The 26115-nt window shown below is 35.2% G+C and overlaps 1 protein-coding gene and 4 non-coding genes across 9 annotated transcripts; 2 read left to right on the top strand and 3 right to left on the bottom strand.

Annotated features, from left to right (window-relative positions):
• The first annotated feature begins 866 nt into the window (after positions 1-866).
• LOC119080046 (cilia- and flagella-associated protein 410) lies at positions 867-14382 on the top strand. 5 transcript variants are annotated; one of them, XM_037188248.1, is made up of 10 exons: positions 867-1233; positions 3815-3880; positions 12007-12180; positions 12238-12541; positions 12670-12756; positions 12872-12979; positions 13151-13240; positions 13724-13944; positions 14009-14099; positions 14164-14382. In XM_037188248.1, the coding sequence occupies exons 1-10, from the start codon at positions 1154-1156 to the stop codon at positions 14275-14277; spliced, it is 1335 nt and encodes a 444-aa protein (XP_037044143.1). In that variant the 5' UTR covers positions 867-1153; the 3' UTR covers positions 14278-14382. The 5 variants fall into 5 exon arrangements, with proteins under 5 accessions (XP_037044143.1, XP_037044144.1, XP_037044145.1 ...); XM_037188249.1 differs by lacking the exon at positions 12670-12756; XM_037188250.1 differs by lacking the exon at positions 13151-13240 and having other exon boundaries at positions 868-1233.
• Positions 14383-18290: 3908 nt separating this feature from the next.
• On the top strand, positions 18291-18409 carry LOC119081162. Its single transcript, XR_005088446.1, has one exon. It is a non-coding gene; the product is annotated as a 5S ribosomal RNA (ribosomal RNA).
• Positions 18410-21032: 2623 nt separating this feature from the next.
• LOC119081163 lies at positions 21033-21151 on the bottom strand. The gene has a single exon (XR_005088447.1). It is a non-coding gene; the product is annotated as a 5S ribosomal RNA (ribosomal RNA).
• A 741-nt stretch (positions 21152-21892) lies between these two features.
• On the bottom strand, positions 21893-22011 carry LOC119081161. The gene has a single exon (XR_005088445.1). It is a non-coding gene; the product is annotated as a 5S ribosomal RNA (ribosomal RNA).
• A 577-nt stretch (positions 22012-22588) lies between these two features.
• LOC119081160 lies at positions 22589-22707 on the bottom strand. The gene has a single exon (XR_005088444.1). It is a non-coding gene; the product is annotated as a 5S ribosomal RNA (ribosomal RNA).
• Positions 22708-26115: the final 3408 nt, after the last annotated feature.

The raw sequence follows: 26115 nt of genomic DNA, 5'->3' as shown, positions 1-26115 counted from the left end.
ACACACTGTATGTGTCTGATCGACCAGCCAAAAAAAAGTTCTAGGCAGTTTTGCTCTTGATAAAAATATTTGAAAAAAAAAATCGATTTTCCATCAATAAGTTATTGACACCTCCCTCAATCGACGGGCAATTGAACGCAAATGTTAGCTACACACTGTAATGTGTCTGATCGACCAGCCAAAAAAAAGTTCTAGGCAGTTTTGCTCTTGATAAAAATATTTGAAAAAAAAATCGATTTTCCATCAATAAGTTATTGACACCTCCCTCAATCGACACCATTAAGGGCCAAGCTAGAAGAAAAGTACCACCAATTCTCAAAAAAATAATTGCGGAAATAGTATTGAGCTAATCAATTGTTTTTCCGTCTTAACCTGTTACTGACGGCAAGCATATGACAAAAGTATTTTTCATCTACTGATTTCAATTCTTGTACTTCAATTGTTATAACATGCATTTTACTATATAAAGGACCTTATTACCCAGAACTTGTAATTATTTTTGTCGGCATTATCGATAACAGATGAATAGCCGTATGTGACAGCTTTATCTTGTAACCTTCGAAGTCGAATTATTTTGAAAAAATTGATTCCGAGTTGAACATGATCTCGATACACGATAAAAGAAAATTTCCTACCTAAAGACGAGCTAGCCTGAAAATCAAATTCTTTGAAAAACATTGTCATTGTGACTTGCATGCTTACTCAATACATTTCGATTATCTGTTTTTTATGGTTAACGGGCACATTAATTAATTTGAAAATAAGAGTTTACAAATAAAGACAACATATGTGCCATCTATATTTCAATTATTGAAATATGATAAACGTCAATATCTGTCATATTCATGCTAAAAAGAAAAAGTATCAAAAAGCCATTCACTTCACGTAGAACCATTAACCGTAATGGACACAGATCTTAGTTTACCAAGAAAATGACTTTGTAAAGTTGTTTTTCGGTTTCAATCAAAGTGCTCTGCGTTTGTTAGTAATTTTTACCGTCGCGCTATAATTTCGCAAAGATATCTGTGCCGCGAATCGATTTGTTTCAGTGTTAAAAGAAGACATTCGGATTACATGTGTGATTTGGTGAATCTAAAGAAGTGTTGAGACAATAACAAGATCCAGTTTTGATTTTATTGCAAAAGGAAATAAAATGACGAAACTTACGGAGGAAATGGTCATTGCCCGTTCGAGACAATCGGATCTGAGTTCAATCAAAAAACTAAATTGCTGGTGAGTTTCGCTGGTTGTTTATTTGTATCTCGGAAAAGGTGCATTTTCAATGTGAATGGACTGGCGCATACAAATGGGTGAAAAGGGTTCTGCAGAATTGTGTTCGGAAAATTTTGCATATTAGAGGTGCTTTTTGCAGACAGATATGCCTTCACATTGACTGTGCTTATTTTCCCAAAATGCATTAAATAGGCTCACAGTTCGTGATCCAACTGTTTCACATATTAAAACTATTAAAACTCAATTCCTGACTGCATAAAGTTCTATTTTCATCAAAATTAGTAACGAGAAACAAAAAGTGACGTGCACGCGTAATATTTTCGATGTTTGTAAATACTGTACCCATTGCAACACCTATACCGCAGAAATTGTACCGAACACTTTTTCTATTTTTGTTAGAAAAACATCTCCTACCGCCTTTAGTCAATCACTTCATTTTTAACAAAAGAATTCACAATGCGGTCGCTTGTTGACCTTTTCGTAAACGGCTGGCGTATCTTTTGTTTCAAATGTATCGCTTAGAGTTCCATTTAAAATCTTCTATTTATTGATGTTTTACTAAACATCTTGCTAAATTAGAGGAAGCTGGTCATCGCTTATTCTTGTCATAGTTGTCGGTAACAGATGTCGTAGATGCGATCATTGCATGTTCTAATCTAAAAGATACGAACAGATTCTGTAAGCAATTGCCAATTTGGAATAGTTTAATTTGAATTGTTCAAATGGTGCTGCGAGCCGAGCAGTATAATTAAGTAGACTAACTCGAAGTCTAAAAAGCAATATTTGCTACGTGTCTCAATATTGCCGGTGAATAACTAAGATATGTCATATGAGTTCCACTCCCTATTTTGGAGAAAATATTTTCTGAAATTTTCTTGAAATTTTGTAAAATTTTTGCGGATCTGACGTTATGGAGAAAATTAACGAAAATTTTAGATATTTTTTAAAGAAAATAGCTATTTTCCTAACGAACGCTAAACGGCATTTTTTTTACAAGCACAAATGAACAAATGTTCAAAAAAAATGAAGTAAAAGATTTGAAATCAATCTCTCTATATAGATATGAAATGAAGTAATAGGTCCGATAGTAAAACAACTGATAAGTTAGCTGTTAAAGGTTGATGTAGCTCGAACAAATTGTTCCTTCTCATTTTACTGTTTTAGAGTCGAGGTTAAATTTTAATATTTCTATGAAAAAATGAACTGCATGTCCTTCATTAATTGATTGTTAACGATCGATTACATTTGGCAAAGAGATCACCTTAAAAATTGAATACTTCTGACCCCAATCCATCAACGCATCCATTTAATTTTACACTTGATTGTCTGATATTTTAGCCGTAAAAATCTAATAAAAACACATTATTTCATCGTCAACAATGCGTCATCTGCTTATTATTCTAATTTTTTGAATTTTAAGACGACGATCAGAACAACACCCAGCGCTACTAAAATGTTGAAAAAAAGCGAAAATATCAGACGACCAATATTTGTATTCACTATTTTAACATTATTTGTACAAATTAATTGAATATATTTACCGTTCGTATTCATGAACCCAGGTCTGAATTTGGTGAAATTAATGGGTTAAAATGGTTATGCGGTTTGATTCTCACGATAAAAATTAATTACTCCGAAAGAATTACACAATTCACATCATACAATTGTGCCTGTATATAAATAGCGCCATGTAATTGGTTCATCCACGATTTAATTTGGCATATGCCCGTTTCATTGATTAAATAAAAGTTTTCCACTTGCGCCTCCATTCACAACATAATTTCCATTAACTTTCACCTACTTTTAGTTTTTTTTTTTCATTCTTTTACTGTGTACCAGAGCGTAAAAATCAATCGATATTTTTGCTCGCCCCTACGTATTGTCTTGTCCTATTCGTATATATATATCACACAGTAACATTTACACAAAATGTTTCGTCCTCATATTTTCCGACCAGCATATCATTATAATAAATGTTTGCTTATAATGAATTATAGTATTGCGTGCATTGATGGTTACAGTTGTGATTCTCTCGTTCATTTTTATTCTTAGCATTTGAAAAGGCTTGTTTGTTTGTTGTGATTGGATAAATATATAGATACGTGTAGGTACCAGTGCTATACAGTTTAGCTATTTACTTATTTGTTTACATGGAAATTGTCGTATAGTAAGCATGTAATACTGCACAAAATTGATACTTTTCTATCAATAAATTTACATAAAAATATTTCTGTTTAAACAACAAATAATATTCTAAGCAATTTTGCCTTAAATCTATAATACTGAACGGCGCTCGTATGTAACATATACACTACACGTTAACAAACACAATTTCGGTTAAGTAAATTAGCATTTTTTTTAAAACTTTATTTCTCCTTTTATAGGTGTGACACCAACTTTGGCTTTGTGTGTCGTCATTTCGTTGCCTACCTCAATGATTAATATAGAATATTCAAATGTTTTTAATTGTTTTTTCTCACTTCTCTCCATCTCTGTCTACACATATTCAGATTACAAAACAAAATAAAATAAACGTTTCTAATTGGAAGAGATGAATGATTTTATTTATTCTTATTTTCAGGGGCAGCGAATTGAGCGATGTATCCATTATTCGACGGATGCGTGGTGTGGAAGTGCTGGCCTTAAGGTGAGCAACTTTTTTTTTATTTAGTGCAGAAAAAAAGGTGACGCATTTTAGTGTCTTTTGGGGGAACAGCGGTTCGATTGCATGCTGGTTTAATCGAGATTTATTGTTTCTATTTTCTACATATTTCATTTCGCTCCTTGTTAAGCATGAAGTTCATGCCATAAGCAAATACTTGTTCAAATAATCGCCGTCCACATACCGAGTCGACAAGAATTTTCAAAAAAGATTTTTTTAGCGACATTAGTACCTGCCAAAGCTGAAAGCAACCTCTTACAATTTCGCATTCGCTACATGTGTAAGTAGACAAAGGAATAAGTGGATCTTCCAATTGTAACCTCTATCAAAGATTTCACAACTATAGTTATCGAATCCATTAACCTGTCACAGACGGAACGCATATTAACGGTTTTACTATCTGACCTATAACTTCACTTGATCGAAGATTTTCATAGATTGATTTAAGAAATCTTTTACTTCATTTGTTTTGAACATGCTTTTGGTTATACATAAGACCTCATTAGTCAGAGCTTGTCGTTTAGTATTGCTGTCATTGTCGATAATAGATGACAGCCGTCTGTAACAGGTTAAATACTCCTCTTCACTCAAATATTTTCACTAGAATTATTAATCATTCTGGTGTATGTCCCTGTCGATAACAGCCGTCCAAAAAAATTAAATGTTACAGATAGGAGAAATAGATAACGTGATCGCCCAAATGATAAATGTTCATAAAAGACGTCCGGTTTTAGGTGGTGGGGGTTATTGAACTCAGGTTCAATGTTTTTTAACCTGGATGGGATGGAGGTAGAGTAGAGTCTGGAAATTTTTTTATTAAAAATCTTTGGTTACTCCTTCTACGTACGTCGAGACTATCGACTGTGAACAGTCAGATATTCGATTCAATTCGTAACAGCAGAAGAATTGTATTTCCATACAATGAATTTGTTATGAGAATCAACATTACATTCCGTGCATTTTTACCGGTATGGTAACATCGATATCGCATGTGTAGTAAATGGATTGCGTTGGAATATTTGGAAGTTTTATGTCGGTTGCACTTAGCTAACATTTTATGAGATAATTTCTATGTTGAGAAATTGAGAAGTTGAGAAAATTCATTTTTCGATGGCTCTGAAGTTCAGAGTCTGAACTTAGCTTTCGTTTTAGAAAAGGATCTGTTTATTGTTGAGCACCTGTCTCCATATGATTGAATGGTGTCAAAATACTGAACCACGATTAGCAAATTCTGAGAGACCTACAACCCTCTATAACGACAAATACAAAAATCGATTAGTTTTACTCTATCGAGTCACTTTCAAGGTCTTAATTTTACCGTTCTTACTTCGTAACTATTACAAATTCATTTAAAATCTGACTTTTATCATTGCCTTTTCGAACATAAAATGTAATTCGTTTTTGATAAAGTTAATATTTTTACGATGTACATAAATTTATACATAAACTGACTGACACCGCACCGGTGAATTTTTAATATCTCCATAACGCAAGACCTAAAAATGTAACGGAACTTTTTAAAAAATTATAATTTTGTTCCGAGATTTTCATGCCAATAACGAGACACATTTTATTTTAATGGCAGTCAATTGAAACAGGTTTAAGTGTCGTTAGTCGTTACACGAGAAAAAGAAAGAATGAACTTGAAACGTAGAAAAATCTTCATAAATTTAAATATCTTCGGCCACCAGTACACCAATAACAATTATACTCACGTGTACCATATCTTACATTCGGTTCAACATCGTTTACGGTGTTAAATATCATTTCTCTTATGAATAATTCAAAGATGAAAAAGACGAAGAAAAAGATATTTCTCTGAATTTTATTAGGTGATTAATGCAAGCAGTTGATTAAGGAAAGGTTAATTTTACTTTGTTTTATGTACAGTGAATTCTGAATTCTGAATTCTGTACAACGGTACCGACATTAAATTATTATTTTTTAATTAAAAATTGTGACCTTCCTTGATGTAGAACAGTCTATGAATGATGCACAAATATTTAGACCACTTAAATTCCTCTCCATCAATTCGCTTCATTACAATTATTTTCAAATTATTTCTCATCAATCGTTGGAATATTGTCGTTCTGCTTTTCTATGAAACACAGTCGTACCAAGCAATTACAATAGTTAAGTACAAGAAAATACACCGTTTTGATTACCAATGTGAACAAGGTATATGTCTATACCGATTCAATGATATCTTCATCGTTAGTGCATAAAATAAACATTTGATTCGTATATGGATAGTTCCATCCTGACAGGTTCAAAGAATTATCTCAGAAATGTATTTCGTTTTGGAGGTACGCGAAAATATTTGGGAAAGTCATCAAAAATATCCGCTTCTGGAGCATGCGTACATATACCCTCAGGGAACCTTCCCAATTTGATATATTTTGCTGTAGTCTTCGGTTGCAAAACTAAGTATTAACCGAGGAAGAAACTAGACGAGCAAACTCTGTCCCATCTACTTCCATTGGCGTCTATAGGTCTATAGTGGGCGTACTATTTCCTTCTCTTATTACTCTATTTCCTTCTATTGGTCGCCGATAGCACCTGTCACAGAGTTTGGTTGCGGAGTTTCCTCCCTCAGTATTAACGTATCACCGTGCCAATAGAAAGACCCAAGGCTTAGTTGGTTATCCGTGTTGTAGTTCCACGTTCTCAGTCAGTGACGATTCCTTTATAAAGAGCGAAAACACCTCTTCACTTAGTCTATTTAATCCCAAACGATTTAGTTCATTGTGCGAGAAGTGCATCAATCTTTAGATTTTATAATATCTCTAGAGAAATTGTAAATCTCAAATATTGATTTGAGCGTCTGACTTAAAACTTTTTTTTTTGCAATTTCGCTTGTCGTAGCACGAGCGGAGCGAATTGATTTTAAGCGACTGTCCAAAACAGATGCCAACAAAACTGTACATAGACGTAGGATGATTAACCAAGAAAAATACCCTCATTTTCGTCTTAGTGTCATGCAAATTACTTACAATTTCTGAGATCTCTTTTTCGGAATAGCTCAGGTAGCTTTATTGATTACCACAACAAAGCTCAAAAAACGACCTAAAATTAAAATTTCCAATAGAACTTTCCATCGTTGTTGAAAAATGTGCCTTCTTTTAATTTGTCTGGTGTCTCAAGTCTCAACGGTGATTGGTGACGGTTTTCGCCTAAATTTTGATTTTGAAAGCAGTTTCATGTAAATTCACGACCACGTTAGAATCAACCACATAGCCGCATTTTTCCTATGAGAAAAAACTCCAACGAAATGCATTCTCAAAACAAGACGCAACATTCCGCTGCTCTTTTTATTTCGTTAATTATGTACGTAATTTTCATTTACTCGAATGCACAGAACGAGTATTGTTCCACACATAAAAACAATTCACGGTGCGTGAAAATGTGCAGAAAATATAAAGAAAATAAAAATGCAATTTACGTTTACATTCTCCTCCGATGGAACGTCAGCAAGACAGTTTTTTTTTTGTTTTCTTCGTTGCTGTTGTTTTTCGTTTGTATTCAATTTTGAAATAGAAAACTAGAAATAATTGATTTGGAAATTTGTTGTGCGTATATATTCCGGCCGATCCATTATATGTTTTATTTTTGGTTCTACTTGAAATGACGCTTTAAACGAAAGAAAAGTTTTTCTGGTTTATTTTGTAACGTTCAATTGAGAGTGCATTCATTCTGCATTTCAAGTGTTAAATATCGAAATTATGGTTTTCTCATTATACAAGTATTTATCGATTTATTTTACAATTAATATGCTTGAGTCGAATGAAATCGCATTAAAAATTAACGCTAATTCAATTGCGAATGCATACGCGTACAAAAGACTTGATCACAGCCAACACCACTAAAAGTGGTGTTTCCTCTTGAAAATATTCTTCAATTCAACTTAAAGCATTTCAAACCGAGTTATATTATTGTACGTGACGTAATTTTCATGTCTACGACCGTACTTATGTAAATTTATAGTTTTATGATCATGTGTTGAAACCACTCCTACACTTTATGATGAATTCATTCAAGATCCTGAATGTATGATACAAGCACAATAAGCAAAACGACTGACAATTCTATTAATTTAGCAAAATATTTTATTGAATTTTATGTTCGAACATTGATATAGTTTCGGAAGGTCGACGAATCCATCCGTACACAAAATGCAAATAATTTTATTCAAATGTTGACAATATTGGTATACCGTATTTTTATGACCATCTCAGAAGTAGCAAAAACATATAAAAATTGGCAGACATAGTAGTTCAAATATTATATTGCGACATGGTTTACGTGCAGACCCAGACGACAAACACATTTGTTTCAATTAACAATATTTTCATTGTCTACATCGTGTCTAAAGTCTCACTTAAATTACGTTAATTCTCATTCATTTAGTAAAAAGCAACAGCAATTTTTCGTAACATTCTGCTGTTGAACTTTCATTAATAAGTGTGTGAGTGTATACTTTGTCGGAATGTCTTGTGATGTACGGTACATAGAATATGTCCATTTCCTTTCCCATATTTAGTTAGGCTGAAGCGTTCGATTGTAGATTTTATCTCTCAAATGTGGTCTTAGTTTAACCATGTTCAATTCGTTTGCTTAAAAAAATGTTTGAGAGACAAATGTGGACAACCTACGATTTACCTTTTTCTATTTATATTAATTGGTTTCTTTAAACAGTTAAACTCCGCACTAGAAAGTTTGATAAGAAAGTATATACGTAGGTTTCAAAAATTTTAGCTCTACATCTCTTCCTTCTCAACATAAAAGCGCAAATTTTAAGTCAGATGGATAAGACAATTACTCGAACTTCCAAGATAATGTTTAGGAGACGAATTTTCACTCAAGACCTATATTTGGGCTGTATTTGACCGCAAGCACTGCATGTTACTTTGCGTACTACTTCGTCTCGCTTCAACGCAACAAAAACAGCAAGCGGTATAATCATCAAATCTGCTACTTCAACTGTTAAAAAGATTGCCACACATTTACTGCAAATCTTCTACTTCATCTGTTTTCTATATAAGAACTTATTAATCATAGATCATTGCTTAATTTTATCGTTTCTGGCGTTAACAGATGATTAGCAAGAGGAAATTGTCTTGTCTCAACGAGTGTCGTTGTTGCTCCTGGACCCTAGAAGACTAGCACCTGAGTGCGTAACATGTACAATGGTCGACAGCGTTTCAAAATTTAATTTTATGTTTAGGGGAATCGATGTTTAGTTAAACTGCTGACAGGACTGGTCAAACTGCCACAAGCAAATCTATTTCTTATTGAAATCCAAACGCATTCCCGGTCGTTATTGTCGTCTTACATTTTTCGAAAAGAATTCTGATGAAAAGATATCAGCGAAAATTAAATACGAAATGCGCAAATGTATGGTACAATTTTAGCTCAGTATCGATACTTCTTAAAGGAATAGCTACTTTGACTACAACTCTTTTCTTAACTGCTCTTGAGTGCAACCTACAAACATTACAAAAATTAGGTAGAAAGTCTATTGAAATCTATATATATCATCACTATACAACACTTATTACAATTACTTCTTATGCTCAGTTTCCTCTTACCAAAAAAGTACTCCGTGTGAGAGACAAAATTGAATTTTTTTTCAATTTTTCCTTTGTTTATTTGACAGCTCGCTCTCTCACGGCTCTCTCACGGAGTACTTTTTGTTGAGTGGAATGGACACTTTTTACTCCATAAAAAATGCCAGGCAACTACAGGAGGCGAAGATGATTCTCTTATTCGATTTCGAAGTTTTGTCTAATCTTTTTGGAGTGACATACTTTATGAATGATCCTTGAAGCTCAATACTTCCGTCATATCTTCTAAACGATTGATTTTTCAGTGGGTTACCTAAATAATTCAAATTTTAAAATCTAAAACAATGCGCAGACGTTGTACTTTTAATGGGATTGGCATCCAAAAGCTATTACATTTTATGACTCAAATAAATTAAAAATGAACAAATTAATAGTACGGAATTGGATGAACTAACGACATTCGGATTACGTGATTAAACCGTATTTTGTAAAACCAACATTAGACAAATTCATATTCATTCAACCCTATCGGGCACACAATGGCTATAAATGTATTACATGCAATGTAACGATACAAGTTTTTGCATAAATGATTTCGTGCTTGCAAGTTCATGCACTCTGATGCATTGCACGCACAGACACAAACACGAAGGTTAAACTTGTTGGACGAAAGAGCAGAGAGATCTTCGTTTAACGGTTTGTCTTTATTGTTATCATTTTGATATTAAATTCCATTGGTTTATTTATTGAACAAATGCCTTTTTGGCATTTATATTGATTCCGTCGAACTGTACGCATGAACTATTTGTAATTTTTGTTGTTATAACAAATTCACAGACTGTTATGACTTGCTGTATTATACAATGAGCAAGCACGGCTTCTGTTTATTTTTTTTCTTTTTGCTAAAAATTCATTTCACTTTCAACTGAATTATAATTTCACACAAAACAAAAACTGAATAACAAACCAGTCAAGTCAATAATCGTGTTCTACTTTATCAATTTGAAATGAAGATTTACGTGTCTTATCGCAAGGAAAAAACAAAACGATGTTTCATGTTTGGCGAACCACATTTTACGATTTATTGCCATCGATTAACATTTGTAATAGTTTTACTCATAATTTTAAATAAATGAATTGATAACTTGAACGGTCGCTCCCTCTAAGTTATTTATCAAACTATATTTTTTGCAAAATCGTTATACTGGGACGTTTCGAACAGCTTATCGATCAGCTTAACAGTTTTTTCTTAATTAGTTAATTCTTAGACTCAGGTAGTCTCATTCTGCTCTGATTAGCAGTTTTGCCTCGAGTTTTGTCGGTATGGCTAGATTGACTTTCGTCGTACTAGCTACGTATTAGAGGACTTGTGACTCCTAAACTTAAAGAGCTTAAAGTCAAATGGTGTTACACCATCTTCAAACGGTGTCATCTCCTCGATAATATGTCCAATCCATCATGGTATTACTGGTTGAAGACGGGTAATATGCCCTTTCGAATTGATACAATAAAATTTTGAAAGAGGTCTCTTATGGTACATTTGCAAAAAATTCCTTCTTTTGCTACCCTCGGTGAACTTTGGCTGCTACCATACCTTGCCAGCAGACATATTTCAACACAGCACACCTTCCATAATTCAGCCTGTGGTCTAAGCTTTCCAAAGATACACTGAGAAAAAAGATTACGGCTGACACGTATAAAGTGTGGTAAGGAAGTTATACACCAGGCACGTATGCGTACTTACGCACCACACATATTTCCATACATAGTTATTGTATAATATACGATGACTAAGGTAAGAAACATGCCACTCATATTTTATGTGTCGTACGTTGGCACGCATACGTGTCTGGCGTATAACTTGCTTACCACACTTTATACGTGTCAGCCGTAATCCTTTTTCTCAGTGTATCAAACATGCCATGTATACTTCACAACAAGAAGAATTCATGATAGAGTTTTTGCCACAAGCGCTGCAGCTGGCGAATTCGATTGAACGTAGTTTTGGCTTCTAGAGACCTATTGATTGAGGGATAATAAGAAAACGCTAATAGCCCCGATTTCGGTAGGCTGTGTTTCCAAAGAATCACTCATAAGCATTAGGGTTCGAACAATGGTTATACGTGGCACGCATCAAGCTTTTTTTTGGGGAATTTCGAAAATTGAGTCCCTAATGTTAGGCTCTACTCCAAAATAATTATAACTTGAAACTCAGCATAAAAAATATTCGCTGCAATGGTTTTAAGTTCTAAGTAGATATCCTGCCTAATTAGTCACATCTGACATTCATCATTTTCGAGTCTACGATATTTGTGCTATTCTGGCTTTCTGACTTGATTTGTTTCACTTTGCGACATCAGCACGAAATTTTGTTGATGAGGCTTGATGTGATGATGATTTTATAAGCAAGCTCAGCACATTCAATCTTCCGACATTTAACTTTCGTGGAGTATGAATTATGACACTGCCCTGAGCGATTTTGATGAAATAATTTCTAACAAAATGTTCGCGAAGTTGTTACTCACTGTTACATTTGAATTTTTCCAGTGTCAATCGCATAAGCAACTTATCAGATTTCGAAGATTGCCATAAACTTCAAGAACTCTACCTCAGGAAAAACAATATCCAAGACATAAACGATCTGACGTATCTACAAGGCCTAAAACATTTGAAAAACTTATGGTTGGAAGAAAATCCCTGCGTGGAAAAGGCTGGACCGAAGTAAGAATCGGCATATTGCTAATTTTCAGAAGTTATCTCATCTATAGACATTTTTAGTTACCGATCGATTGTGCTGCGAGCGTTGCCTAATTTGAAAAAGCTGGACAATGTTGATGTCAACGACGAAGAATTGGCAGAGGCGTTAAGCGGAGCATCGCTAAGACAAGAAGAAGATGTGTATGAGGATGCGTATAGTGCCAATAGTCATCATTCAGCGTCTGCAGCGAATCAGCAACAGCAACAACAGTATCAGCAGCAGCAATACCAGCAGCAGCAACAACAACAATACCAACAGCAACAGGCACAACAGAAACCAGCATCAAATCAACAACAATATCGTAACAATAGTCCAGTGAAAGAGGTACGTTGAACAATTGTTTCGTTGAATGTTTCGGAATTTACAGCAAATCATTCTAACTGAAGGCGCCCAATAATTAATTGTTCATTTTTCTCATTTTTTCAATTTTAAAAAATACTAACAACATCCAGCAACCTCATCAAAGTCCCGACTACATAGAGGAAAGCATAAGCGATCCTCCGCTGGATCGCAATTCAATACCTTCCTCTCCTTTACAGGTACTCTATAATAAAGTAATTTAATTGCATGCACGCTTGTTCCGCTCAATTTTTTTCATTTTCTTCCTTCCTCCTTTGTTTTGGGAACATTTGAGAAGTCCGTGTTTATTTACAGAGGACACCGCCAAATCAGGAATATTCTCCCGCAGAGCCAACTCGACCACCATCACCCAAGTACAACAATAATAATCATAGGCACTCCTACCACCAACCGTCATATGATGTAAGCGTAATTTCTTAAAATCTAAACTTTCCCATTTTGTACCATGCAAATGAAACTCATTGTACAACACGTATTTCGCGGCACTAAATTCCAATCCATATTGCATAGCATTGATCACTAAGAAATAATTCATTTAACAAATTACATCAATCATCTATCTAAATTGCACAGCGATCACCTGGATCCGATCATGATAGTCAGTTGGTGAACATAAAAGATAGGGCACCAATTGTACCAAGTATTTCGTCTCAATCGATGAAGGTATGTAAAGCTCTCTATTGCGTTCTGTGATTTTAGAATTTCTCAACCATTCTTTCCTGGATGTTCCTTCTTCTTATACATTCTGTTGCACGGTTTTTAATGTTAGCTTGATTTGATATTGTTAGTTGTAAGTTGATTTGTTTTCTGGTCTTTGACATGGTTTGTTACATTAGCATATGAGAGAGGACTACGCAAAACGAGAGACTAGCCGCCGTAGTCTTCTTTATTGCAAAACGAAGTGTTTTCATCCCATTTGTGAATAGTTAGTTGCCTCACGTCCAAAAAAAAACATTCGAAGAAATTCTACTGGAACTGAATGGAATATATTTACAAAACTGATGTGTCGATACTCGACATCATAGTTGATCTTTTTAACAGAGAAAATTTTCGCATGATTTGTTAACCAACCGATTTGCTCGGCATGACACTGTTACATCATTCATAAACGAAACAAAAACTGTTATTCGTCCTTCTCAATTTTAGGAATACTACCAATCCGATCGACCAACGCCAACCCACTATCGTCACAGTCAAACCGATCTAACCGAATGGGATGAAAGCCCACAGAACGAACATAATCGCCAAGTACCACATCACCGTCGCAGCGGCCCATCCGAACGAGAACCACACAATTTTCAATATCGTAATGGGTCTAGAGAGAAAGAAGACTGGGAAGAAGTGGAACGCGGTCGACGAGAGCCTAGGTATTTCAATTTAGCGTAAAATTTATGCGTTTCCCACAATGTTTCGATTTCGATTTTTGCGCAGGCGACCGGATAGATTCAATGATAATGCGAGTGTTGTGTCGAATGCTGTACTTAGCCACTACGCCAACTTCCATCGGCGACCAGTGAATCGGGTAATTTTTCGGATAAAACAATTCGCCGATCTCGTTCTGATTTTACCGATTTTCCATTCCGTAGAGTTCGAATTTACTATCGGCAACTTTGTGTTTGGTGAAGGAACTGGATTATCCAAGTTTGGAAGTAGTTGAGCACGCCGTACGATGTCGTATCGATGAGCTGGCTACCGACTGATGAAGAAATCACCATCGTCGTCGTCATTTTTGCTGAATAATCCTACCCTTCGTTTTTTGGTTTTTAGTTTTCATTCATTCGTTTATCGAACATTCGTTCGTTTGAAAAAATTATTTTTGCGCCGTATCACATTCCTTCCAAAATATTTATTTCAAATTAGACTGTTAGGCAGCTCTTCGTTGGTAATATGATCAAGATCATTGTATTTTGAAGATGTACGAGATGTACTCTGAATTTCAATTCAGCATAATCTATACTTAACTAACCTAAATATCGACTTTTGCTCTTAATTTTGGTTGGAGTTGTGAAGAGCCCGGATGTAGATTGTAAATTTACGGTGTCACTGATGTAGATAAACATAGACAGTGTCTACAACTACACTTCTCCTGCAAAAATTCGACTGGTCACTGTCTTATTCCAATAACAATTTACCGGCACGAAACTCCTTGATGCATCTCTGCCAATGCAGTTCTACTTGAATAGACAGGCTAATCAGAAGAAACGAATTGATTTGATAAATGATACCGGTGATATGTTTGCTGTCTGTGCAGAGTTAAAATGGCATCCCGATGGATCTTTGCTAATGTTGCTAAAACTGTTTCAGAACTGTAAGTTTTCAGATAAACATAAAAATCATGTCAATTTGTAGACCGAGAACCTTCATACAATCCTGGTAGAAAATCCAAATTGTTGTCGAAATGAAGCCAGGGCTGCAAGCCACTGGTGCCAAATGAAGAATTCAGATCATTTTTATTTAACAGTCTGTCATGCCATGCCCGATGAATCAAATTCGTCATTTTGGATCACTACATTCATTTCAACATTAATTTGGATTTTCTATACCGGCTGTTATATACATAAGTAGAGTGCAATATTAAAGTTTCAAATCATTAGCCTAGCGCAGATTTCGTAGCAATAACGAATGATAGAACGACTAAATCTGGCAAAACGTAAATGATGAAAATAGGACAAACCACACCAACGTTTACGTCTAAAGTAATACAGACAGTTTTCTCATTTGTTATCAATAACGACTTTATGAATAAATGAACAGTTCCGACTAATGCGGCAAAAGCAAGCATGCTCAAAACAAATGAAGTAACAGATTTTAAATCAATCTCTTTAGTGCCGGTCTGGCTTCTTTACCGTCGATCTCTAAGTCAACAGATTCAATTCCTGCTCGAGACTAATATAAAAGGCAAACGGCCAATCCATGCCTGAATCTCTTGAAAAGGCATCTATATCAAATGAAGTAATAGATCCGACAGTAACACTGTCGTTTGTGAAAGGTTAAGACAAAAACAAAAAAAATAATTGAAAATTCAAACGATCGATCGAATCTACATTAGTTCTTGTGCAGACCTTAACCAACCCAGAAAGACAATTTGCAAATTTTTCTTTAAAAAAAATCTTTTTGTTCTGCATGAATTACCTATTGCAAGTTTTATTTAAATAGTCGAATTGCAAACAAAAATCTTATATGAAATAAGGTTTGGTGTGGAGATGTTTGTAGGGCACAAGTGTTATCATCAATAATGCATAACACAGTCACCATCCCATATTACGAATAATCTTCATACAAAACTATTTGTACAAACTAACCAATTTAAAGACACCGAGTGAACCGTTTACTTTGAATAATATTTTAAGTCCTAATCTTTGCTATATATGGTTTCCACCAATTATATGCCAAGTCCTCTTTGAATAGAATACAAACAAAAAATATCTTTCAAATGTAATACTCACTAAATGAACAACAACCCATACTTGCCAATACAAAAACGTAAAAATGTTACTTTTATAAAATTTTGTAATATTTCATAGCCGTGTTACTACTGTAAAATGATTTTTTCTCTGCTAGCGGGACGGTATAAGTCACTTTCTGCTTTGCTAGTGGGTAGTATATGTTTACACCTTCTGCTAGCAGATGAAATAAAGTGTGTAAGTGCTGATTGTTTTGATCAGTGGGACTGCAATCGGATCAGTCCTTGTGTTCCCACATGTTAAAACAGTAATTTCGAAGTACCTACCTTTAAGAGAAATTGCGATTTACACTTTTAATTGTAAGGCGATTGATGGATTTATAAGTCGAATCCCCACCCCATACATCTTGTATTCGGCGAGTTATTCAAAATTTATAAGTTTTGTTTTCAACCAATAATTACCAGTGAAAATCGCAATCTTTCGATTACCAAGAAGAAACAAAAAACTTACACTCCGTAAGGATTGATAAAGAAAATATTTTTACGGTCGATCCGAAACCGATCGAATTATGCCTGCTTGAAAAGCTAAAGACAAAATGTTATTTACATTAAGAAAATGAAATGATTTAACTTTGAACTAATCGATGAATAAATTTGATAAAAATCTCGCGTTTTTAAGATTGTGTGGTCTCAACATTTGACATCATGTGAGACTGTTCCACTTTTAAGAGCGCAGATCTGTACGTAAACAAATTATTAATGAGAAATTAATTTTTATTAATTTTTAAGGGTTTTACTTAAAAGAAGTAGGTTGATTGACACACACAGGAAATTGATTGTTTTTAACGATTCTTTTTTTTAAATATGATTATTGCCGTAATCTTAAAAACTAATTTTAATTGTGAAAATGAAAATTTAATTTTTGTTAATTTTTTTACGATTTTATTGATTAAGTTGATGATGTAAATTAAATTCTTTTTTATTTATTTAAGCGAAAGCATTGTAAATTTAAGAGATTTTTTATTTAGAAAGAAAACAGAAACAGAAAATATTGTTGCGCTTGTTATATTTACTAAAAATGGAAGAAAATTATTAATTGATAAAACTAATATTTTGAATATTGTAAAACTCAATTAAAACAGAAAAAAAAAACAGAAAATAAAAATTATTAAAAATATTTTATATTAAATTGAAACGAGGTGTTGGTTTTCTTTCCGGATTATAAAAATAAAATCAAAAGCCAAATTGATCTTTAATGCTACACACAAACCAATATAAAGTTACAACTTTGTAGACATTAAGTAGATCGCGATCTTCACTTATTGAGTATTACAGTCAAAGGCAGTGAAATTTCAGCATGAATTTGCTTCAGCTATTTTTCAGCTGATCCACACAATCAATCAATCAAAAGTGTTCATACGTCTTTATAGGGTTTTACCACTACTACGCGCAGTTTGTAAACATCAAACATTTTATGTGCGGCTCAGCTGAAAAACAGTTAAAAGTTAAAGTTTCATAAATTCTCCATACAAAGTTCACAAGTTTTACGTCAACTTTATAAGTGAAAATCGCTCCATATTCTGTGGAAATTATTTATTGAAGTAGATCATATTCTAGCGAGAGAAAAAAAATCTGGTGAGCACGGTAGCCGAATTATCAATTAGTTAGACCATTACCCCGACAAGGTGAATCTTCTCGAGACCCAGAAAAAATAGCTTCAATCGAAGAAAAGTGAAAACCGACACCAATCCCTGTAATGTCATTCACTTGTGCATTGATTTAGTTTTACTGCTTTGCTCACGTAAAAACCCCACTTTCTTGCTGCTGTTCCTATCCGTATCTCTGATTTCTCTAATTTCTTTCGCATGCCATTTCAAATGACAATTGATAAAAATGATAGAAACCATGAAGAACAGCTTATATACGAAAGAGGGACTCTTCACTTGTGTAAAACAGTATAAAAATGGTATACTTTCCAGCCGTTCGAAATGCGGGTATACCTTGACGAAGAGATATCTGACAATAATTAATTGAGCCTAATCGAGTTGGATACATACTAACGACTAGTCCTAAATGGAAGTGGGTTAACATGTGATCAATAAATAATCCATGACCACACATATTATTCTGTTATAACCAGAGCCATGTAAGCAAAAAAATTACTATCATAAACGATAAATTAATATGAATGTTTTCGATTTCAGCAGTAAGAAATTATGTTAGTGGGAAGATGAAAATGAATAACACACATCGAGGCGTATTTTTTAAATTAACACACTTCTTATATTAGTGATTAAATCGTTCGTACTCGGCAACGGCCATACCATGATGAATACACCAGTTCTCGTCCGATCACTGAAGTTAAGCATCATTGGGCGCGGTTAGTACTTAGATGGGTGACCGCTTGGGAACACCGCGTGTCGTTGGCATTTTTTATTTTTTTTTTAAATTTTTTTTTTTTAATTATTTTTAGTATTTATTTGTTGTATACTGAAGGAGGTCTTTTCATAGCCAAGTATCATCAAATCTTGGGAAATGTGACGTTAGAAAACAGTTTCCAAACTGAGGGATAAGCACCCTGATGGTGATGGGGAGGTTTTTGAGGAAGTAGGTGAAGCGGATTTGAGGAGTTCTTTAACTCCGACTTCTGTTGAGGATGTCGTGAAGGCTATTAGAAGCTTTCCGTTGAGTTCTTCAGGGGGGATAGGTGGTTTACGACCACGACATTTAAAAGATTTAACTTCTTTTACTTGTGGTGATTCTGCGAACCGTTTGTTGAGGGCGACAGCTTCATTGATTGATGTTGTTAAGTATGGTAAGGTTCAGAGGGATATAACTAAGGTGTTTTTTGGAGCTTCGTTGACCGCGCTTATGAAAGGCGAGGACGATGTGAGACCTATAGCGGTTGGAATCGTTTGGAGGCGTTTGACAGGTAAAGTTGCGTGTTTTAATGTTAGAGATAGTTTAGTTGAAAAATTGAAGCCTTTTCAGTTTGGGTTTGGTGTAAAAGGGGGTGCTGAGGCTCTGGTTCATGCAGTACGTAGTTTCTGTACAGCTGAACATGAAGAACCTATGGCGTTGGTTAAGTTTGATTTTGGGAATGCTTTTAATATGTTGTTTAGGAAGTTTATGTTAGGTGAAGTTAGGGATGTGTGCCCAGAATTGCTTCCTTTGTTGCAGCAGGCTTATAGTCATTTCTCTAATCTCTATTATCTTGATGAGGTTTTGCTGTCAAGAAGAGGATACCAACAAGGTGATCCAATGGGTCCCCCTGGTTTTTGTATTGGTATTATGAGAATGACGCACTCTCTTTCTTCTAGGTTTAATGGTTGGTATTTAGATGACGGAACGATTGCTGATAAATTATCAGTGATACTTGCCGATATTAGGAGAGTTTTAGATTTTTGTGTTTTGTCTGGTTTACCGCTGAATACAAAGAAATGTGAGGTTTTTTTTGTTAATGCTTCGAGTGAAGACGAAGCTAGGATGTATGCTGATATATCAGCATTGTTGCCAGGTATCAGGAGAGTTGATGAGTCTTTTCTTGAGATATTAGGGTCTCCGATTTTTGAGTCAGGTTTAGAGAGGGTTTTTTCTTCCAAGGTTGAATCGTTGAGAATAATGTGCGACCGTTTGAAATTAATGGATGTTCATCCGGTTTGTGCATTTTTAGGAAGTCTTTAGGGAGCTGTAGGTTTAGTTATTTGTTGCGTACTTGCAGGACTTTTTCGCTGCGCGATCGTTTGAAAAGTGTTGACGAGATTTTCCGTTCTACGCTTGAGGCGATTACGAATGTTAGGTTGTCAGATTTTGCTTGGGATCAAGCTTCTCTTCCTTTAGTTTTTGGTGGATTGGGGATTCGGAAAGTTGAAGACTTGGCAATGCCTGCCTATCTGTCATCTGTGTATTCATCATCTGATTTGTCGAATGAAATTTTGAGTAAATTTAATTTGCGAATAATTGATGATGACATTTCAAGCATAGTAGATACCATTCCTAACGATTTTATTCCAGATAATGATGAAATGAGAAAGGTGCAACGAAACTGGGACCTACCGGTGATTAGGAGCAGTTTTAGCGAGATGTTAGATTCTAGTGAACCTGTTACTCGTGCTAGACTACTTGCGTCATCTACAAAAGAATCTTCAAAGTGGCTGCAGGTTGTCCCATCGAGTCAACTAGGTTTACTATTAGATAACAATGCAGCGAGAATTGCTGTTGGTCTTCGTTTAGGATCCCAGTTGTGTGAAGAGTACAAGTGTAATTGTGGTGCTGTGGTTAAGAAGGACGGTTTGCATGGTTTATCGTGCAAATTAAAGATAGGGATTATTGCTAAACACGATTCTGTCAATAATGTTTTTGGTCATGCATTTTCCTCTGCAGGATTTCCCAATATTTTGCAACCACCTGGTATTTCTAGAGACGACGGTAAAAGACCTGATGGTATGACAGTAGTTCCGTGGAGTCATGGAAAATCACTTTTATGGGATGTAACAATACGTGATACTTTGGCTCCTTCATACATCAGTGAATCCTCTAAGAAAGCAGGGTCTATTGCAGATAAAGCGGAGAGATTTAAGCATAATCATTATATACGTCTTAAAGAAAACTATTTATTTACCCCCCTTGCCTTTGAATCATTAGGTTGCATGGGTCCAGAAACAAGGAAATTTATTGACAAGTTGGGATCGTTGATGAAGAGAGCATCAGGGGAGCCACGTTCCAAAGATTATCTGTTGCAGAAAATTTCTATTGCTATACAAAGAGGCAATGCGGCATGTATTCTTGGAACTTTAGGAAGTAATAGAGCGGATGATTTTTATTTATTGTAATATTTGTTGATTGAAAAGATCGTTTTTTTATTGACTGCGCCGTATGCGAGCAGTCTTTTTTTCGCTTTGAATAAATAAATAGATTTTGCTTAGAAAAGTTGAATTCGTCACTGATTGTTTGAATAGTTTATGAATTCACATAGGAACTAAAGGAAAATGTTTGACACATTTTCTGTTATATCAAATTTAAATATAAAGAAAAAAATGAAAAGAAAAAAAATGCCAACGACACGCGGTGTTCCCAAGCGGTCACCCATCTAAGTACTTACCGCGCCCAATGATGCTTAACTTCAGTGATCGGACGAGAACTGGTGTATTCATCATGGTATGGCCGTTGCCGATGTATAACGATTTTGTTACCAACATATTGTATAGGGTTAGGGTAGTTACACGATTTATTCGTTGAAAAATATACCTGCTTGATGTGCACTCAAGGAATTTTGAAAACCAATACATTTTGTGTATCTGTGTTTTACTTGAGTTTTTGATTTGTCCACATAAAAGTGCATGCTAATTTCTATCTCCATTTTTATTGTGAATAATACTTGTGTTGAGCGCAAAATCAATTCAGAATGTCTATAATAACTAACAATTGTCTATTTCAGAGATCCTACTTATTTTATCTTTTTTCTAAATAATTTAAGTCAAGTAATATCTCATAAATTCGTACCGAACGCCTTTTGATGTACACCTAAAAAAATCCAATAACAAAAACTTTAATCGACTGCATAAGTTAAGGCGTTAAAAAAAGACTGTCAAACGATACTTACTTACGCACGATATATAAACAAAAAATTGGTGTAGATGGGTGACCGCTTGGGAACACCGCGTGTCGTTGGCATTTTTTTAAATAATATTTTTTCTTATATTTAAGTTTGAATTAAGAGAAAATGTGTCAAACATTTTCACAAAATTCGTCTTACGTGAACCCTCTTCAAGAAATTAGGAACAAGTTTAACTTTCGTTAAAATTTTCTAAAACTATAATTCCCCAAAACCTGATGTTGGCTATAAGAAGGTTGTCTTCACGCACAATAAAAAATATTCAAAGATTTAGGAAAAATAAAAAAAAAATAAAAAATGCCAACGACACGCGGTGTTCCCAAGCGGTCACCCATCTAAGTACTAACCGCGCCCAATGATGCTTAACTTCAGTGATCGGACGAGAACTGGTGTATTCATCATGGTATGGCCGTTGCCGAGTTATAACGATTTTTTCGCCGTTTACTTTTACATACTCATTATCGATTTATTCTTAGTGTTAGGTTCTGTGTGTTTCTATTAAAATATTGCCGAAATGTTTTATGATAAGAAAGCTGTGACATCACAACATGATGTGTGTTATACTTATTAATTATAAGTTATCTGACATAGAATGAAAACTTTGAAGCTCCATCGGTTCGTAAAATTTAAAAACATAGTGGAACAGTTGTAGTATTGTGTACAATCACATAATGGAAATTATTTAATTTTAAATTGAGTGAGCACCGTGATTCTATACGATATAGAACTGATCTATAATGTCCGACTCAAATTTATTTTTTCAGTTTGTAGAATGATGTTAGAAAAAGGATGAATTTAACAAAACATCCAATGAAGCGCTTAAATTTGGTTATTGTTTAACCGTGACATACGCAGCATGCATTCTTGGAACATTGGGAAGGAATAGATTGGACAATTTTTATTATTGTGATTTCTATTTTTGAAAAGATCAATTTTTTACTGGTTGTGCAATTTGAGCAGTCTTTTTTTCGCTTATTTTAAAAAAATTAAAAAATGCCAACGACACGCGGTGTTCCCAAGCGGTCACCCATCTAAGTACTAACCGCGCCCAATGATGCTTAACTTCAGTGATCGGACGAGAACTGGTGTATTCATCATGGTATGGCCGTTGCCGAAGTGAGATGGTTTCATTACCAACATAATTTATTTTAGGCATGTAATTAAAGTGATAGCTATTTAATAAGAAATGATCACAAGAAAATAGGAAATGATCACTAGAAAAAGAGAAATGATCACAATTTTTTTATGATAGCAATAAAAATAGAATTTGATCACCAAAAAATAAGAATTTGATCACTAAATATATGCAATTTTACCACTAACATATGATCGTCTCGAAATAAGAAATGATCTACAATTATACGAATTTGATTACAAAAAATAAAGAAATGATCGTGCAAAATAAAAAATTTGATTGCAAGAAATAAGGATATGCTATCTATTATTCTGTTTGATTATTAGACGATGCAAGAGAAAAAAAAATTAACACCTAAGTTACCAACACCGTTCCGGCGCCCGGCTCGCATTGCGGCCCTCCGCTTCGCTACGGGGCAATGGGCCGGATCGCTCGGCGTGTTAAAACGCTTTTTATGTGCAATGAATTACACAGACTAATTATTAGACGATGCGAGAGAAAAAAAATTAACTCCTAAGTTACCAACACCGTTCCGGCGCCCGGCTCGCATTGCGGCCCTCCGCTTCGCTCCGGGGCAATGGGCCGGATCGCTCGGCGTGTTAAAACGCTTTTTATGTGTATTCGTTCGGACTTTTAGTGATCAAACTCTTTACTTTTAGTGATCAAATTCTTTATTTTTAGTGATCAAATTCTTTATTTTTAGTGATCACATTTGATTTAGCGGGTGGTAGGTACTACTTGTGATCACTTCTTATTTTAGGTTGATAGAATCTTATTTCGTAGTGTTATATTTGAAAAACTGGTTGTGATCACATTCTTATTTTCCTGCAATCATTTTTATTTTCAAGTGATCAATTCTTATTTTAGATTTATCGCTTTTATTTCTTCCCTTTATTTTATATGGCTCTGTGTGATATGTCTAACATTATGCATCAGCTCGGAGAGGGAGTTTGGGTTTATATTTGCATCGACACATAAAAAATGATATGCACCTATGACCAAACGTTTATTTTGACGAGTTGGATTATGATCCGCGCCTTCGGCTTAGGATCACAATCACCAACTCGTCAAAATAAACATTTGGACACAGGTGCATAATATTTATTATCTGTCTAGAACGATAATCTCGAGCTCTAGGGAGTTTTTGTTTATCTCGATATATCTGTTCTCGACAGATAAAATATGATATGCACCTATTGCCAGACTGTTATTTTGACGTGTAGGCATTATGACCCACGCCTTCGGCTAGGGCAATAATGTCCTACACGTCAAAATACCAATCTTGGCAACAGGTGCATAATATATATTCTGTGCCTTAGAATCATAATTCGACGTATTTCGTCACTGCACCTACGATCGAAAAGTGATTGCTAAGAAAAGCTGAAATTGTTGTAATGTTTTTGCTTTGTTTTTCGTCTCATTATGACACGTCTTAAGCTTGTCCTACTCGGCTTCACCTCGTTGGAAAATGGTAGATTATGATACCAGAGAATATTTTCAGCGTTATACACTCGTGTGTTCTTAGCTTGTTTTTTTTTTGTTGCTTTAACTTAGTTTGTTTGTTCAAATTGCTAGTTTACAGTAACGAATCCCGATGCCTTGGATAAGGGTATCTCCACACAATACCAAGACCTAGTTGCACTAGTCATATCATACGCTAATTGTTTCCAGTGAAAAACATGTTTTTCGTTTTGTACAAAACCACGTAAACAGATAATTCACCTAAATTTCGAGAATCAATCACGCGGTGATCACTTTCCATCGTAGACCCGGAAAATTTTTGTATTGATATCCAACGGAATTTCTGTGTAATAACACATCACTCAAGTTTCCCCTTTTTTTATGAATCATTTTACAAAAATGGTATTTCTATGTGATGAGCATGAGGATTCGATCGTTTTCAGTTCCTTTCGAAGTTTCGTTGGTCATCTTAAATAACATTCTATATGCGAGTAGTATTGGATTTCAGAAGGAAGGATAGTAGTAGTCCGTAGTAGTAGTAGTAGTAGTAGTAGTAGTCCACGGGTAGTCCGTGGTAGTAGTAGGCGCTGTGAAAATGGCTGGACGTGAAAATTTTTGCTCGTCGAATTTTTCTAAATTTTTTAAGTTATTTCTTGGTTTTTGTGGTTTGTTTTATTTCAAAGTTGTTTATGGTTGTTTACGGTTGTGTCCGATTGTTTTCGCGAGCGATTGCTGTTTCCCGAATGAAATTTACGACGGACGGAGACGTAGGCTCATGGGCGGTGAAACGGGACGGTTACCAGCATTTTCTGCTCAACAAGCTGTTCAATGGAATTCATGAATTTGAGGGAAATGGCAAGAAATAGGGGCCGAATACCAATGCGGAAACTAACACGAGGGATATCGAAATGAACTGTATCCAGGTGAAACAGTAAAACTCAATGATGAACGCAGGCTCTGATTCTGGTATCAATATGTTGCAAATACGGTTTGTACCGAATATATGATACTGAACTGATACGATCGGGACCCAGTGCAGCACGGTTCGGAGAAAACTCTGACTCCAGTTGAAGCAGATACGGTTTGTATATGGTAACGGTTTCGGTACGTATGCGATGTAACTTGATGTGTGAGTTGTTGATGCTTTCCAAATGCCATTCTTTGAATGCATCGTTTCTCACAATTTTTCTTTGTCATTTCTTATAAGCATTTACGCTTTTAGTTTGGATGTGCTGTTTTGCCAGCTTTGTCAATCAGATCCTTCACGGATAATCCGGTACGATTAGGAGCCTTAGTCTTTTTTATGCTGTGCATTCGTGAGCAAGTGCAAACAGTTTGCAATTATTTGTGATTTGTCTAGAGTTTTTTCTTTCCGTAATGTTGCGCGCTTCGAGTTTCAGTCTGTTTTGTTTTAGTTGTTGTCGACGTCTGTCAAGTCAACGAAAGTTGAAAAAACTTGCTAACCGCTGACTCGTTGTGTGACCCTGATCAGTGGAATGTGCAGACTGATGCACTGAAAGTTACGCAAAAGAGTGGAAGTGTTACGTAAAAGGGTGAATCTTCTGTTGAGTCCACGTGTGCCTTGGAAGTGGCAAATAGCGAAGAATTTTGCTTCGAAATTTTTAATGATTGTTTTAGCGGGCCTTAGTCGACCACTTGGTTGAAATCCCTGTGTCGTTTCTTGTGTGAGATTTTTGCTTTGGGTTGCCTTTCCTGAGGTATCTAGTTCGCTAGGACTAAGTAGAAATTCTCTAGGGTCGGGCCTTTGCGTTATGTTTCTTAAAAGAAGGAAATCTCTAGAGCCGATTTCTCTAGGACCGAAAGCGTCTTTGCGTTACCTTTCGTAGAAGGAGAAATTCTCTGGGACCGAAAAGAACGCCGGTTGACAGTAACCGACTTTCGTCCGCTTTTCTATACAGGATTAC

Source organism: Bradysia coprophila, unplaced genomic scaffold (genome assembly GCF_014529535.1).
Source record: "Bradysia coprophila strain Holo2 unplaced genomic scaffold, BU_Bcop_v1 contig_350, whole genome shotgun sequence".
Classification (NCBI taxonomy): Eukaryota; Metazoa; Arthropoda; class Insecta; order Diptera; family Sciaridae; genus Bradysia; species Bradysia coprophila.
The sequence above is the reverse complement of the archived record's forward strand: the minus strand, read 5'-3'. Positions and strand labels throughout refer to the sequence as shown.